This window comes from Haplochromis burtoni, unplaced genomic scaffold (genome assembly GCF_018398535.1).
Source record: "Haplochromis burtoni strain Fernald_Lab_line unplaced genomic scaffold, NCSU_Asbu1 Contig_308, whole genome shotgun sequence".
Lineage (NCBI taxonomy): Eukaryota > Metazoa > Chordata > Actinopteri > Cichliformes > Cichlidae > Haplochromis > Haplochromis burtoni.
In genome coordinates this window covers 397,310-413,906 of record NW_024582669.1, presented here as the reverse complement: position 1 = coordinate 413,906, position 16,597 = coordinate 397,310, and the positions used below count along the sequence as shown (strand labels likewise).

The window sequence follows — 16,597 nt, the reverse complement described above, 5'->3', positions numbered from 1 at the left end:
ATCATTATTTCTGAGGTCTCAAAACAGCTGATCATGCTGGAACTCACAGTGCCCTGGGAAGAGCGGATCGAGGAGGCCAATGAAAGGAAACGTGCAAAGTACCAGGAACTAGTGCAGGAGACAGGGGAAGGGGCTGAGAGACTTTCTATGAGCCCATAGAAGTGGGTTGTAGGGGCTTTGCAGGACGATCACTCTGCAGAGTCCTAGGCCGGCTGGGTGTGGCTGGGGCAGCCAAGAAGAGGGCCATCAAGGCTGTGAGCCTGGGTGAGGGTGTATGATGTTGTGAGACCCGAAACACCTGATGACCACAGGATACATCACTGAAGATGCGTACCAGTGCATCCAGGAGATGTGTCTTGTATAGTACTTTGACTTCATCACTCTTCATGGCATGCTGAGAGACAATATAAATACAAATGTTTTTTGGTAAGATAAAGTTTTTATATGAACAGCAGCAGAACTAGTAAATGTAAGCTTTTAGTTGAGAAATGAGGCTGTAGCATTGGTAGAAAAAGCAAGCAGGGCACTGATGTCTTCAACTCTAAAAATAGAAACGGTACATTCAAGGTGAACAAATGGATGCATGGTTAGAACACATACCACAAAGATTAAAATGTCCTGTTTCAACTACCAGGCAGCTAGACCTTTTCTACAGGTCATGCCATCGTGCTCTCACTCAAGGAAAGATTATTTTGTCATAAACAATGAATAATATATTATCTGACTTAGTGGGCTTGAATTGACCCACGTGCCAAATACATGGGTAATGAGTCACTTTGATTGATAAACAAAAAAAACCAAACCCAACATTCATTAATGTTTATGTCTGCTCACTAACAGCTTTACTCTGTCTTTGTTACTTTGTTACTATGGTAATTAGCGCTGTGCCTAAATCAAGTTTTTCACTGGGTGAATATGTCATTCAACCTCATCTATTTTACTTGTGGTGTTTTGCTATTCTACACATTTCTGCAGCAATTTTGTTAAATTAAAGTCCCACTGATTTCCCTCACAAAGTTTATTTTGGAGCACCGGCGTGACACTGTTGTGGTTTCATCATCGGTCAAATAATAAACTCTTCTACAAAACAGATGGTTTTTAATGATTTTTAAAATGATTTTACTGGTTTAACTGCCATTATATAAATACCAGAATAGGTCTTTATTTTTGTGTTTAATAATATTAAAGAGTCCTGACTAGAAAAAGAAAAAGAAAAAAAACAGAACAGCAAAAAACCCCAGATGTAACAAACAACACCTTTATTTAACTGAGGACCTTAATACTACATTCACACTACGAAAGTAATGGTTAGAGACTTTGCTATGGCCAAAATTAATGAAACTGTGCAGTTAACTTGGACTCCACTGTTGTTGCGACTGAAGTGGTTGGTTTGAAGATGGGAACAAGGTCAGTGATCACTCAAAGTCAAACCACCTTTAGTGGATCATCAGTTTGTTAAGAAATTCCACCAAGTTGGCAATTACATGCAATCTGTTTATGATAATACAGCGATTAACTGTGACAAATCCACAAAGATCTCAAGTCTTTTACTGTCTGCATGCATAGACATTCATAATTTAACAGAAGCACATATTAACTACTTACACTCAGAGTCCGGCCAGAAGCTTAAAGATTTTAAATCAGAAATTCATCTACATCTAGTGACATAGACACAAAATGACATTGGTGCTTGGGAACCTTTGCCACCTGGTTGTACTTTGGTTATACTCCAATATAAAAGCAAAGGTTGACTCAAGTCCCATATTGCAGAGAGACACATCACAGACCTACAGACTGACTTGGACTGATTGCAATGTGTTCACAATCCGTCTGGGTTTATAGATTAGACAGTAATTAAATGCAAACCTTTGCCAATCTGTCTGAGAATGAGAGTGTCTAACGGAGACCGTTAATGTGAGGGAGATTACGACTGCTTGGAGACAGGTTGCCTCCAAGAAGGCTACCTGTGCAATCGCCATGCAATTGAAAGTGGTACAGTTGGTTGGCACAGCTATTTGTAATAAGTAGAGCAGCTAAACTTGTTTGCCTCATTTTTATAATCAGGTTACACTGATTAAAAGTTAAAGACTTTTATGCTGGTAGCTGCAACCATGCAGTTTCAATAAAAAGTGCAATCATTTGTATGGGGCTATGCAAGTTGACTCCCTAACTGTTATATCCCCCAGATCTGCTGCATGTTGTCTAGAGATTTGTAATTCCCAAATCCAACCTAGCATAAGACTCTAAAAGGTTTTTGTTGAAACTGCAGAAAACATTATGCAATAGACTGTATATACCCAATTATTAGAAATGTGACCTTCAAGAAAGGTTTATTTCAATAATCAAGAAAATCATGCTTCAGAATTTGCAAGCAAGTACAAAAAGAGGATAAATAATTTGTCAGAAAAAAATACTAAATAAAAAAAACATTTTCCAACTTTCCAAGGATTCAGTGTTTCACTTAGTCATTACCGTACAGGACAGACACTAAAAGCATTCCTGCTCAAATATATTTTATTGACTTTCACATGTGCAGCGCTCATCAGAAGTGCTGCCTGCAAGCCCAACAACTGACTCACTTAAGTTCAACCAGCGACTTCATCGAATTCATTTTTGAATTGAACAAATTTGTTTTGATAAATAGTTCTGGTTCAGGATGCATATATAAAGCTACCACTTCACCTTTATTTATTTTCAAATGTTTACAGCAGAGTCCTCTGTGTGCTGCCCTCTAAATGCGCACAAAAATCAATTTTTTTGAATATCTGTCAAATTTAACTGTTTCGGATCATCAAAGAAATTTGATATTATACAGAGATAACCTGAGTAAATACAAAATGCAGTTTTTAAATCATTTATTAAGGGAATGGAAAAGGTTGTCCAAACCTACCAACGTTCTATATGAAAAACCGATTGCCCTTCAACCTAATAACTGGTTGTGCCACCCTTGGCGAAAAAATTGCAATCAAGTGTTTGAGATAACTGGCACTTCAGCTACCGTAATTGTCGGGCTATAAGCCGCTACTTTTTGCACAAGCTCTGAACCCTGCGGCTTTTAGTCAGGTGCGGCTTTTCTATGGATTGTCCATGATTTTTGTGATATCGTAAGAGGATTTGTTTTGTTTGTTCCGCTGTTGTACGGCACTACGTTGCCTGGTGGAAGGGCATGTGATCAGACACACAGTATCGGGGTTCAAGAGTGTTATGTTGGTCATGTGTCCATCCGCCTGGCAACATAGTGCTGTACAAGTAGTGCGAAAAACAAACTTCAAATTAACGCTACGCGTTCAGCGGGAGTCATGGATGACGAGCGGCAATAAACTTGCGAAAAGCAAGTTATGCTCAACTCCACCATTGGATTCTGACAGCGTGGAAAAGTGTGAAAACATCCATGATCACCAACGGATTTCGAAGGGCTGGACTGCTGCATGATGGAGAGGAGGACACCGCCACGGCCCTTCAGAGGGTGTTCGACTCTGACACTGACAACGAGGATTTCTTTGGTTTTGAAGTGACAACGAAGGAAAGAAGCTGAGAGTGGATGACGTAGCCATCCTGAGCCTGTTCGTTCCGACACTGGAGAAGAGGACTTTGGTGGTTTTAGTGCGCAGGAAGAAGAGAAAGATGGTGGTGAATGACTGACTTTTCTTCTTGTTAAAGCCGTGTCACTGCACCTGAGCCTAAAAGGTAGTCCGAATCTATTTTTCTGGTGTGCTGTAGGTTATTGTTATGTACTACATTTGTTACTCATTTATGAAGCACAGTACATGTTTCGTACTTGTAATTACCGCTACTTGTACATATACCTAAAAAGTTATGCAAATATGTACCCATAACTTGTTTTTCAAAATATTAATAAAAGGGGTGTGTCTCCAAACAGCCATCTCTTTCCTGACAATTCCCTTTGTGCATATTCTCTTACATATGATAAGTCAACATTGAAACACCTGCGGCTTTTAGTCAGGTGCGGCTAATGTATGTACAAAACAGGATTTTCCCCTGATTTTAGCTTGTGCGGCTAATATTCAGGTGCGCTTTGTAGTCCGGGAAATATGGTACACTGGAGATTTTTGCAATCATGAACGGCCTGTTTAAGGTAATTCTAAAGAATCTTAATTGCATTTAAGTTCACACTTTGTGCTTCAGCTTCTGTGCAGAAACTACTGGACAGACTTTCACCAGGATTTTCTGGTGGAGAGCAGAATTCATAGTTCCATCAATTATGGCAGGTCGTCCCAAAACAGCAAAGCAGTTCCAGATCATCACACTACCAGTACTATGCTGGTGCCACAATTGTTGGTATAATGCTTTTTTAAAAAATGAAATGATGTGTTCATCCATCCATCCATCTTCATCGCTTATCCGAGGTCGGGTCGCGGGGGTAGCAGCCTAAGCAAAGAGGTCCAGACCTCCCTCTCCCCAGCCACCTCCTCCAGCTTGTCCGGGGGAATACCAAGGCGTTCCCAGGCCAGCCGAGAGATATAATCTCTCCAGCGTGTCCTGGGTCTGCCCCGGGGCCTCCTCCCGGTGGGACATGCCTGGAACACCTCGCCCAGGAGGCGCCCAGGGGGCATCCTTGCCAGATGCCCGAACCACCTCAGCTGGCTCCTTTCGATGTGGAGCAGCAGCTGCTCTACTCTGAGCCCCTCCCGGATGGCCGAACTTCTCACCCTATCTCTAAGGGAGAGGCCAGCCACCCTTCGGAGGAAGCTCATTTCGCCGCTTGTATCCGCGATCTCGTTCTTTCGGTCACTACCCACAGCTCGTGGCCATAGGTGAGGGTAGGGACGTAGATCGACCGGTAAATTGAGAGCTTCGCTTTTACACTCAGCTCCCTCTTCACCACGACTGACCGGTGCAGCGTCCGCATTACTGCAGCCGCAGCCCCAATCCGTCTGTCGATCTCCGGCTCCCTTCTCCCATCACTCGCGAACAAGACCCCGAGATACTTGAACTCCTCCACTTGGGGCAGGAACTCATCCCCGACCCGGAGTGGGCACTCCACCCTTTTCCGGCTGAGAACCATGGCCTCAGATTTGGAGGTGCTGATCCTCATTCCCGCTGCGTCACACTCGGCTGCGAACCGTTCCAGTGCGAGCTGGAGGCCCTCACCCGATGAAGCCAACAGAACCACATCATCCGCAAAAATCAGAGATGAGATTCTGAGGCCACCAAAGCGAAAGCCCTCCGCCACTTGGCTGCGCCTAGAAATCCTGTCCATAAAAATTATGAACAGAACCGGAGACAAAGGGCAGCCCTGGCGGAGCCCATCACCCACCGGGAACGAGTCCGACTTATTGCCGGCAATGCGTGTTCATATTTATGATAAATGTAACGGAACTCAAACGTTCCAAAAAGTTCAACTTTGCTCTCGTCAGTCCATAGAATATTTTCCTAAAGGCTCTGGGGATCATCAAGATGTTTGGGGAGCTTTTTCGGCAAATGTGTACTCTTTTTGATCACCAGTGGTTTTCTCCTTGGACTCTCCCACGGATCCCACTTTTGCCCAGCCTCTGTCTTATTGGTGAATCATGAACTCTGACCTTAATGGAGGCAAGTGAGGTCTGGAGTTCTTTAGATGTTTTTCGGGGTTATTCTGAGACCTCCTGGTTGAGTGATTGATGCGCTATTTGTGTAATGTTGGTAGGTCGGCCATTTCTGGGAAGGTTTCTCTGTTTGTCGATAATGGCAATCACTGTGATTCACTGGAGTCAGAAAATCTTAGTGATAGCTTTGTAACTCTGCACTGATAGATGTAAAAGACTTTCTTGGCTATGTCTTTATATCACAGTGTAATGTGTTACTTTTTTAGATCTATTAGCCCAATTCACTTTGTCAGACAGTTTCTATGCAAGCGATTTCTTGATTCATGTTTAGCAGTAATCAGGCACGGGTGTGACTAGTGAAACTGAACTTAGCTTTCCAAAGAATCTGGCCAATCACCTTTAATTCATGATACATGAATGATGCATTTTGTACACAGGATCAGGTAGATTTGGATAGCTTGTTTCCCTTACAATGTCAAGTTTATTCCTAACAAAGAAAATAGTTGATGAGTAATTATCCATTCAGATAACAGGTGGATGTTGGGGCGTGTAGGAGTTGAAGCAAGCAGCAGCAGTGACACATGGAGGGATATGAAACCTGCACCTTTACACAGCTACATGTACATGATGCAGTGAAGTTCAAGGTGTTTGACTGAAAAAGCTGACAGGCTTTGTTGTATCTAGGTTTGCTGCACCAATTTACACGAACCTCACGATAAAGATTTCTAAATAAATGCGCTCTAATAATTGCTTTGTCAGGGATATATTTGGTTTTAAATATAATTAGCTAAATTTACAGACTGTGTGGGCTAAACCTAAGGGTCCTTTCTAATTGTACTATTAAGAAGTGAACATGCTAACATTTAACTTCATGGCCCGCAAACTTACGGTACTATCAGTGTATATAGTTGTGAAGAGAAAAGTATTCATAGGATTCTATATTTCTTCATTATGTGTTGCTTCAGTTAATTGCAGTTTGCAAGTGTTTATTTATGCACAACCCTCTTAAAGTGGACATGAAACAGTACATGTATTAAGGCCAATTTACACCATCAAGCCCTATGCTGAAAGTGTCACAGTTCTCACTCTGTCTGTGAAGCAGGATCTAAGATATAAGTCTTCAAAGTTAGAGTCACTGGGCTGGCTCGTCGGTTGCTGCTAATAGACTTAAGTTATGTTAGCTAAGCAGTGACAGACCTGCTGACTCAGTGAAAAACAAGGACACTTAAACTAAAACACTGTTGGCTAGCTGCACTGAAATGAGAAAATTTACCCATTAGCCATAATGTTTGGGTTTGCTTTGTTTGGTTTTCATCAAACATGGATTTTCCCAAACATTTTCACTTTAACTCGTCTCTCCAAAGGACATCGAGAAGTCTTGCCTTTTTTCCTCTGACAAGACATGGAACCACAGCTTCCTATTCAGTATCCTTGTTTGCAGCCTTATATGACTACATCCAAGTTTATTACAGCATTTAATCACCTAATTCACATTTTCTCTTCTTGTGAATGAATGAGTGAGTGAATAAATCGCTTTGTCCCACAGCTATATTTAGCTACTCAGAATGCATGGTGAGTTGATAAAGATTCTCTTCCTGAGCACAAGAGAAAACTGGCAAGACAATTTATCTCTTTGGACCAGCCTGTTCCCAAAATGTTTGTTGCCCAGCAGCAGACATCACACAGATCCTTTGAGAGAGGGGAAAAAAGGCTTGTTGTTGCATTGACATACAGTCTGTGTGTGGCTTTGTTGAGAATCCTTTGTCATCATTTTGACCCACAGGGGGAGGTGTGGATGTATGAACACCATATAGGAAGTGGTAAAGCGTGGGGTGATACTGCCACATACAGAACCGTGGGCACAGATAAAGAGCAAGGAGGAAGGAAAAAGGAGCTATGGAGAAAGCAGAAAAAGAAGGCACAGAGGTGGGACGAAACAGAAGAAGAAACAGAAACAAAGAGTGTAAAAGGGGACAAATTCATGCAGGCTTATATGTCCAATGATGTCCAGTGACCACTGGACTGGTGAAGGCCTGTCATCCAATGTTATGAGAACCAAGGCTTTCTTTCAATCAAAGGTGACGTACAAATTTAAAATTGTTGGACTGGATGAGGAGAATAACAAACCATATTTTGTTATGGATAAAAGAGTGTTCCTCACCTGTGGCTGCGGTAAATGTTTAGCAGTATAATGACGAAGCCCAAGCAGCAACAGGCCAGGTAGGGGCTACCAAAGAGCCCAGAGAGTCTTCGTGTACGATGCTCCCATCTCGCCACCTGACAACAGGAAGACAATGACAACGGTGTTTACCATAAATATCCAATTAAACTGCATTAAAAAACTGAAAGTTAATGATTGTTTGTCACACTATGTCAGTCTAAAAAACCCTCAAAGCTCAACTTTTTAAACTCAAGTTTGGCAGAGCTCCAGCATTGCTATGTGGAGCGAGGACAACCTTCCAGAAAGAAAATCATTTCTGCAGCACTCCACCAATCAGTTCTGCATGGTAGAGTGGCCAGAGAGAAGCTATTCCTTAATAAAAGACACATGACAGCCCATTTGGAGTTTACTAAAAGCCACCTGAAGGATTCATCTGTATTCATGAGTAGATCGAACAGGAGGTCCTGAAGCCACTGAAGCCATTTTTCTGCAGTCCCAGGTCAGTGAGGGAATGGGTTACACCAGTTTTACCAAGCAAGCATACTTTATAGTCCATCTACAAGCAACATTCAACCAAGAAAATAAGCTCCATGCAAAATCCTGTTCATTCTATGCCTGAAACATCTAGGTCATTATCACAACAGTTTTGTTTTTTTTGTTTGTTTGTTTTTTTACAGTATTATGTATGCAACAACAATACGTGCACATGAAAACATTGGCTTTACTGGCCATGAAAAATCAGAATGCTCTTGACAAAATACTGAAAATGGTCTCCTGGTCAATTTGCATATACTTTTGTGAAGTCTCAAAAGTGCTGCCTTTATCTGCATTTTAATGAAGTTTTCAAAAATGAATACGATTTTCACTGGAAGTGTCAAGGATGGACAGGATAAGAATATCAGACGGACAGTTCAGGTTGAGCTGTTTGGAGACAAAGTTAGAGAGGTGAAGCTGAGACGGTCTGGACATGTAGAGAGGAAGAATAGCGGCTATACTAGACAAAGGATGCTGGAGATGGAGCCGTCAGGCAGGAGGAAAAGAAGGCCACAGAGAGGGTTCATTGATGTTGTGAAAGAGGACATGTAGACGGTTGGTGTGACATAAGAGGATGCAAGGGATGGACGAGACAGAGGCAGATACACTGCTGTGTCAATCGCTAAAGAGCAGCCAAAAGAAGCCAAAAGAAAAAGAATAAAACAGGATTCTTTGGCTACCACAGCAGTTTCTCGTATAGAGACAGAGAGATCTTGTTTGCTTTTGGTATCTGGCTTTGAGCCTTAAATAGCTAAATATCATGACTTTTGTCTACAGTTTGGAAATATTGTGCCCGTGATAGAGACAGAAGAGTGCTGTTTGTTTGCATATGTTGTTCTGCCCTGAAGCGATTATTTGTTCAAGTTTATTTGTTCACCTCTGAAACAGCTGGTGCATTTCCACACAGCTGTATTCTCTTGCTGGCTATTGATAAGTGTTTATTTTTTTTAAGCTCTTTATATAGTACCGTGCATATCCAGCAGGGAGTGACGCCATAGAATCTTATCTAACTGGTCACAGTTGCATTTTCCAAAACACACTTCTCTCCCAAAAAAAGAGAATGGAAAATAGTCACATCCTACCCATTTATGCAGCACAAAAGGCGTTTAACCCATCTGTCCATACGGTGAACATTTCAGTGGCATTAGCAATGACTGAATGACTGAAAAACTTAAAATTACCACCTGACAGTGGGCTAAGGAAATGCATAATGACTGTAAAAAAAAAAAAAAACAACCCCAAAAACAACAAAAATGAATCCCACAGGGACAAATGTTACCATGGCAACAGCTTTTCTATGTTCAGCAGCGGCAAGGTAGGAAAAAAGAGGAGGAACATAAATATAAAGGTGAGGTGAAATGTCGTCTGTTTTGTTTTTTAAATCCCAGCCTTCAGCAAGCCGTATGCTGACATTTCCTTTTCCTTTCTTTCGTTTTTCTTCTGCCTCCTAACAGAGTTCAACTGCTATGTAATTAAGAGCCAGCAGCTGATGTACTTTGACTAAGATGTATGGTTACGTCCACAGTTTGCATTGCAGTCTGCCCCACATGGACATTAGCACACAGCGAGCTGGAATGAAACTGAACAATCATAGCAACAGTGGGGGGAATAAATAATGATTAGGTCTGCAGATAGCAGGTTTGTGTTGAAATGATGACGCAATGCATTTTACAAACACATCAACATATTATTTTACCAATTCACAATGGTTCTTTTTGAGACTCAAAGTAAGTGGCACTGATCTAAAAAAATAAAAAATAAAGACAGGATGTGTGCTCAATACAAAAATAAGAAAACATTTTTTTATATGCTGGTGAGAGCGCCCCATCAGCTTCACAATTCCTTGTATCACATAATAAACTGACTCATTCTAGCACCTCAATTTTGGGATGAATAACCTATAAAAGAGGTCATCTTCTGCTTTACTGCCAGTGTCATATACTTGCTCAAATGTCATCCTGAATTGGTCACTAGAGAAAAAATTTCCTGACCAGTTGGCAAAAAACACCTACTTGCAAATTTTCTAGGGTCACTCATGGGCTGCATGAACAAACAGCACTTATTTACACTATGCCCAGCTTTCTGTGCATTGTGCTTCTGGCATGCCAGAGGGTCTCTTATTTGATAGTTGTTGGCAACCCTACCTACACCACTACACCAGACTACAGCCCCTGCTAGACTGTGCTAAACTATCAGTGGAAACACAAACAGAAAATGCTGCGCTATATGGGCAGATCCTAAAAGATTCCAGCTAAATGTAGCTAACTAATAAAGCTTAACATGATGTTGCTCCAACTTTGGATGTTGAAAATGCATTTAACAATGTGTGTAGGCCAAAAAAGTCGAATATACAGATATAAACGAGAAGTAATTACACCTAAAATAAAATTGCTAATAACTATTTGGTCAATTAATAATAAATTAGCTTCTGTGCTAGCACTCATTCTCCTGAATCTAGTCTTTCAGCAAGTCATTCAGGCAGGTTTCCATGTACATCTAATGTTACGTAAGCATATCTGCCTCCCTACATGTGTCCATTATATCTCTATTATAGGTTTTTCCAGAGTTGACAGAAAATCATAGGAAAAAGTCATGACAACCTGGTAATGCCAGAACTAGGTGATGTCAAAAATAAGAGAGGAAACATTATGTAACCAGTCAAGTGTCCCTGATAAAACTACAGTTTAAGCTCCAACTGAATATAAATAAAATGCATAAGTACAGAGATGGGTTCAAAAGAGGTAGAGAGTGTACTCACCTAAGAGAGGAGGACATTTTGTGACCAATGAAATTCTTAGTCATTGATATTAAGAGTTTTATTACTTTCTGCTAAATATACCAGATGACTCAGGCTAATCCATGTTATTATACTTTATACATTAATGTGAAAAAGAATGGATACCGTCTTTAAATATTGAAGTTTTATATACTAGTGCATCACTTTTTTTTTAAAAATGATCAAAAGTTTATTCAATAGGAAAGATTCAATTCATGACAGTACAATTAGAAAAAGACTGAACAAGTATGGCTTGTTTGTCAGGAGGACAAAAAACTTCACAAACAATGTCTTTTGGACAGATAAGACCAAAGTGGCCATGACTGCCCATAATACACATAATACACAATACAGCATATCAGCACAAACACCTCAAACCAACTGTCAAGCACGTTGGTGGAGGTATAATAATAATTTGGACTTATTTTGCAGCCACAGTAACATGAACTCCTTTGTATACCAAAAACACTGTGCAGTCCAATGTGAAGCCATCTGTCCAATAGGTAAAGCAACAATGATCCATGCACATTATCAAAGAAAGGTCTAAATAGCTCACAAAAAGAACGATGTGTTGCAAAACCCAAATCAGATGGTATAAACAAATGCCTGCGAACCTCAATGAACTGAAGCAACTTTATACAGAAGAGTGACCAGTGCTCTAGATGGGCCTGATATCCACTTACGAGGACATTATACTGCTGCTGTTCTATCAAAACTTTGAACGAATATCCTCATATATGGCTCTTATTTTTCTTAAAAACAAAAATAAGGTAAGAAAAAAAAAAATCTGGCAATTCTTTATTTTTACATTCATCGGGCCCCAATATGCCCAAATATCAAAGAGAAATTAAAAATGCATGTCGTAGAAGAGTTCGGGTCGAGGTTAAACCATCTTATAAAGACATGTTGGGTTTTTTGGGGTTGAGTTGGGTTCTACTGTGTCTTTCCCTCTACATTGACCTAAAAAATCCAAAGTAAACTTTAACAAGGAAAAAGTCACTACTAGCACAAGGACGATAAAACACTATAGATGAAATTGCACTGAATGCACTGCTGTTTGGATGTTACAATGCACCAACTACACATGCTCCCCAGGGAGCAGACTTCAAACAAGTAACAGCAGTAACTAATTGACCACGGTTTCTCTCGCTGTCCATGTCCATGCCAAAAGAGAATAATCATGACTTTCACTGGAAAAAAATAAAATGACGACTTTGTATAAAGAAAAAAACAAAAAAACCCCACAGTCTCATGGCAGTTTGTGCAAGTTTTCATTGATACGATTCACGTCAATGTACATAAAAATCTATCACTATAAAGGGCTAAAATTTCTACATTTGTGGCTTGGAGGGATTGACAGTAGAGCAAATCCTTTTGCTAGACACATGGATTATATACTTCATATGTATTATTTAAGTTTTAGTAATTTAATTTAATAAATATTAGGTCTTTATTTAAAATTATTTGGTTATTTTAGGTTTAGGTTAGGACTATAAATTATTCTATCTACTGTAACTATCATGGAAAAAAAAAAACCGATTAGCTTAGCTAATTCTTAGTAATCTCAAACCCAACAAGCATACCTCCATCATCCATATTAGCAGGCCATTTATGTTAGTACACTCTCTTCTGATCAGGCAGTGGGCCTCTAAGCCTCGTTCAGCCTGATTTGCAACCATTCACTGGGTGATGGCGTATGCTAAAAATATTCAGGTGTTCTGTATGCAGACTACTGATGTTGCTATCAAATCATCAATCAAGCGCTGAAACTAACAGCAGGCACAGATGAGGAGAGTACAGGCAGTGGCGCCACACTGGGAGAACTAGCAGCTCTTCAGCACAAATTCAATCAAGGCTTAGGTAACAGGCTACACCTGCATCCCCATCAGCCCACTTAAATCTGAGATACAGGCACTTGATTGGACTTCAAGTCAGGACAACAGATAGATGGAACCATGTCTAAGGAGCTGAAATGGGAAAACATAGTTAAAAGTAGCCCCAACTGAATATTACCTCAAGACACCCTCTGCAACATACTAGCAACAGAACTCCAAGCAGAATCTACGTGCATGGAGGTTATAATGACAGAATGTCACCTTGAACTTTAGCCTCATAAGAAGCTGAAAGTTTTTTGCATTTGTGTGTCTGTGTGTGTTGTACACTGTATTAAAAGACATGTAATGGAGAACAACCTGCACACAGACTCAGCCAAGTACATTAATGCGTGGATGTGTGCCGTCCTGGAGTAATGAGGAGAACGAGAACAAGAACATGGACAGGACACATGGATACACACAAACTGGTGAATATTTGATTAATTGTCTGCCAGGACAGAATACATGAAGCAAACTAAACTTACACATACGGATAGATTTCTGGAGTCCTGTAAGATTGAGATAAGACTGAACATAGTTTGAATCACTTATAATGTTATTCTGTGTGATCATTTATTGCCCCCAGCAGATGAATAACAAAAAAAACAATGCAAACAAATGACGCCTTTTTGCAGGCTGCTAGCAACAAATTGATCAAAGATACACTTTAAAAACCCAGTCTCTGATTAGTGGTTAGATACAATGCTACATTGGTTAAGTATGAACAAAGATGGGCAGTAACGCGTTACTTGAAAAAAGTAATCAGATTACAGTAACGAGTAAAGTAAGGGATTACTATTGCAAAAACGGTAATTAGATTGCCGTTACTTTCCTGTAGGAACGCTGCGTTACTAAAACCGTGATATTTTTGCGAGAATGTCTCATGACAGTGACGTAAGCGAGTGCGACGTTCGTGACAACAGCTGTGCAACAATGGATAACATATCGATTGTGGGAGAGAGTATGAGCGTGCAGCGTTTAAAGCGTGGAAGTACTGACCTTACTTTGAGTTTGATTCCATAAAAAGTGACAAAAACATTAGTGTCCGTTGTGCGTGGGAAGAAAACTTCTTTTTACACCGAAACCCCCCCCCTAAACAAGCTCCGAGTGCGCAATGACGTAATGGGAAATTCACAGAGAAACTCGCGGATTCTTCAACTGACCGCTGCAGCACACCTGTACCAGAGCACACCTCCGCCTACGCCACTACTGCTATACAGGTGAAAATAGAACAACAGGACCGCTAGTCTTTGATTTTATTTATTTTCTGCTGTGTTTTACTTGCATCTATTTGAAAGACTGAGTGTAAAAACAAAAAATATTTTATTTTATGTTCTGGAATGTGCAGAAAATAGGTTTAAGTGTTAAACTAATTTCTTCCAGTCAGAGAATCTTGCATATAATTAAATTTTTGCTTGATGCATAAAGTTAAAAAGCTTAAAACTAATAAAACAAGTTTTAAAAAGAGACTTTTCCATTTGATTACATTTTGTATGATGGATTATGCAGAAAAAGTAGAATTGGGCTGACAGATCTATCACTTTATCACCTCTTCAGGTTGTAAATCGTGTTTTTAAAAAGTAACTAAGTAACTAAGTAATTAATTACTTTTGAAAATAAGTAATCATTAAAGTAACGGGATTACTTTTGGGGGAAGTAATCAGTAATTAGTTACTGATTACTTTTTCAAGTAACTTGACCAACACTGAGTATGAATGCACTGAGGAAGATATTGAAAAGTCTTGAAAGAAAACCTTCTTCACTCAGTTAGGACATTAAAAATGAATCACAGGTAGGTCCATCCAGATTAAGTTCATGCAGTTGGCCTAGCTGGTCTCTGGACTTTAAGTCAACAGAAAATCTACTGAGAGAGCTGAAACTTCAGATATCTGTAAAAATTCCCATTGAGAAGTATGGAAACTTGGTGACCAGCTACAAGAATGTCTGACAGATGTGCTTATTCCACCAAGCTGTAAATCAAAGACTTATTTCTGTCACAAGAATCTACATTATTTAGGTAACAAACAAACAAACAAACAAAACGTCTATTAAAAATTACAGACCGCTTTGTAAATGGTAAAAATCATAAATTCACCAGGGGTCAAATACTTTTCCCCCACTGTCTATCTAAGTAGGTTCAAACACCTCTACAGTAATTATATGTTGCTCTAATCTTTTAGTAGTTGAGACTATTAATTCGTGGCTAATTATTCTATTTATTTTACAGCAGGGCTGCCCAATCCCAGTCCTCGAGAGCTACTATCCTGCAGCTTTTAGATGCATCCCTACTCCAACACAGCTGAATCAAATGGTTTGATTACCTCTTCAGTATGCCATCATGTTTGGCAAAGGCCTGATAACAAGCCATTCATTTGATTCGGGTGTGTGGGAAGAAGGATGCATCTAAAAGCTGCAGGACGGTAGCTCTCGAGGACCGGGATTGGGCACCCCTGTTTTACAGGATAGAAAATAGTAACAGTAACAATGAAGGATACTTTTTGTACTAGTTTAAAGTCTAATGAGATCACGCCACAGGCGCAAGAGGACGACTATTATATCACCCCAATAATGTCACCAAAAAGGATTCAGCTGATATGCTTAAAGGCTTTGTAAACACAGACTTGAATGCACGCAGATGAGAAGACTAAAGGCCTAAATGCTCTCCTTGTATTACTTAGATCCAGGTCATAAAGATTAAAATAAGAGAACAAAAAGACGTAAAAACTGTTTGCTGCTTCAAAGCTGATGGTGTACCCAGTTTGTTGTGGTCACAGTTACATCACACTGCCCTCCAGGTGCAAAAACATTTTACACCGTGACCTTTAATACTCCGTCTTTATCCATTTTTGTTGGTGTTTGTTAAGATCAGGACACACAAATAACGCAATGTGATCGACAAAGACTTTTGTTTTTTACAATTAATGACCTATGAAATCAGAACAGGAACTTTTCTGACAGTCCTTTCATCAGTATTATCCCGAAAATGTATTGTTATATAACTTTTTTTTTGCTTATTAAATGAACAACAACAAAAAAAAAAAAAAAAAAAAAAAAAAAACACATTTGGAGAATAGTTGCCTGATATAATTCACACATCATTTTTCTGCATTTTTATGTAGACTTTTTAGTAACCATTCCATTACTAAACTGTTCGTCCTATACGGTTTTACAGCTATAACTTAAATACCACAATGCCAATCGCAAGGCAATAAAATGGATTTTCCATTAAAAATTGAAAGGTATACACCAAAGAAAGAAAAAAAAAACTACACTGGTTAGGATGAAGTTTAACAGGGGTATTCGAAAACCTGATGATGTTTTAAGGTAATATCAGCATTGATAATATGAAAATCCCAAATAATGGCATATGCATTATTTTCACAGATGATTTGTGCTGACATCAGTATTATTAACACAGAAGTCTAGTGTAGTATATTAATGATTTTGTGTCAATGTTCTGTTCTATTGATGTTTTAAAGAGTTCAAAGAAAGAAAGTGCCTATGTCTCCCAATCACTAATATATTCCTTTAATGTTCGGAGATGATCCAATGGAAACTAAAGTTTTTTTCCTAATTTGTGTGACCCTGACCTCGAAGCATTACATAACTAAAATGTTATTATGTTTATCCATATGATTGGAGGAGGATTGGCTGAAATCTTTGGCTTCTATAAGCTATAAAAACTTGAGATTTTAAGATATATTCG

General features: G+C 39.6%; 1 protein-coding gene across 1 annotated transcript in view; it reads right to left on the bottom strand.

The window, feature by feature from the left end:
• The window catches only part of pemt (phosphatidylethanolamine N-methyltransferase), a 76,879-nt gene that overhangs the window by 37,911 nt on the left and 22,371 nt on the right, over positions 1–16,597 (bottom strand). The window contains exon 3 of the mRNA XM_005941768.3: positions 7,708–7,823. Coding sequence (XP_005941830.1) covers positions 7,708–7,823 — 116 coding nt within the window. The remainder of the gene's footprint in view (positions 1–7,707; positions 7,824–16,597) is intronic.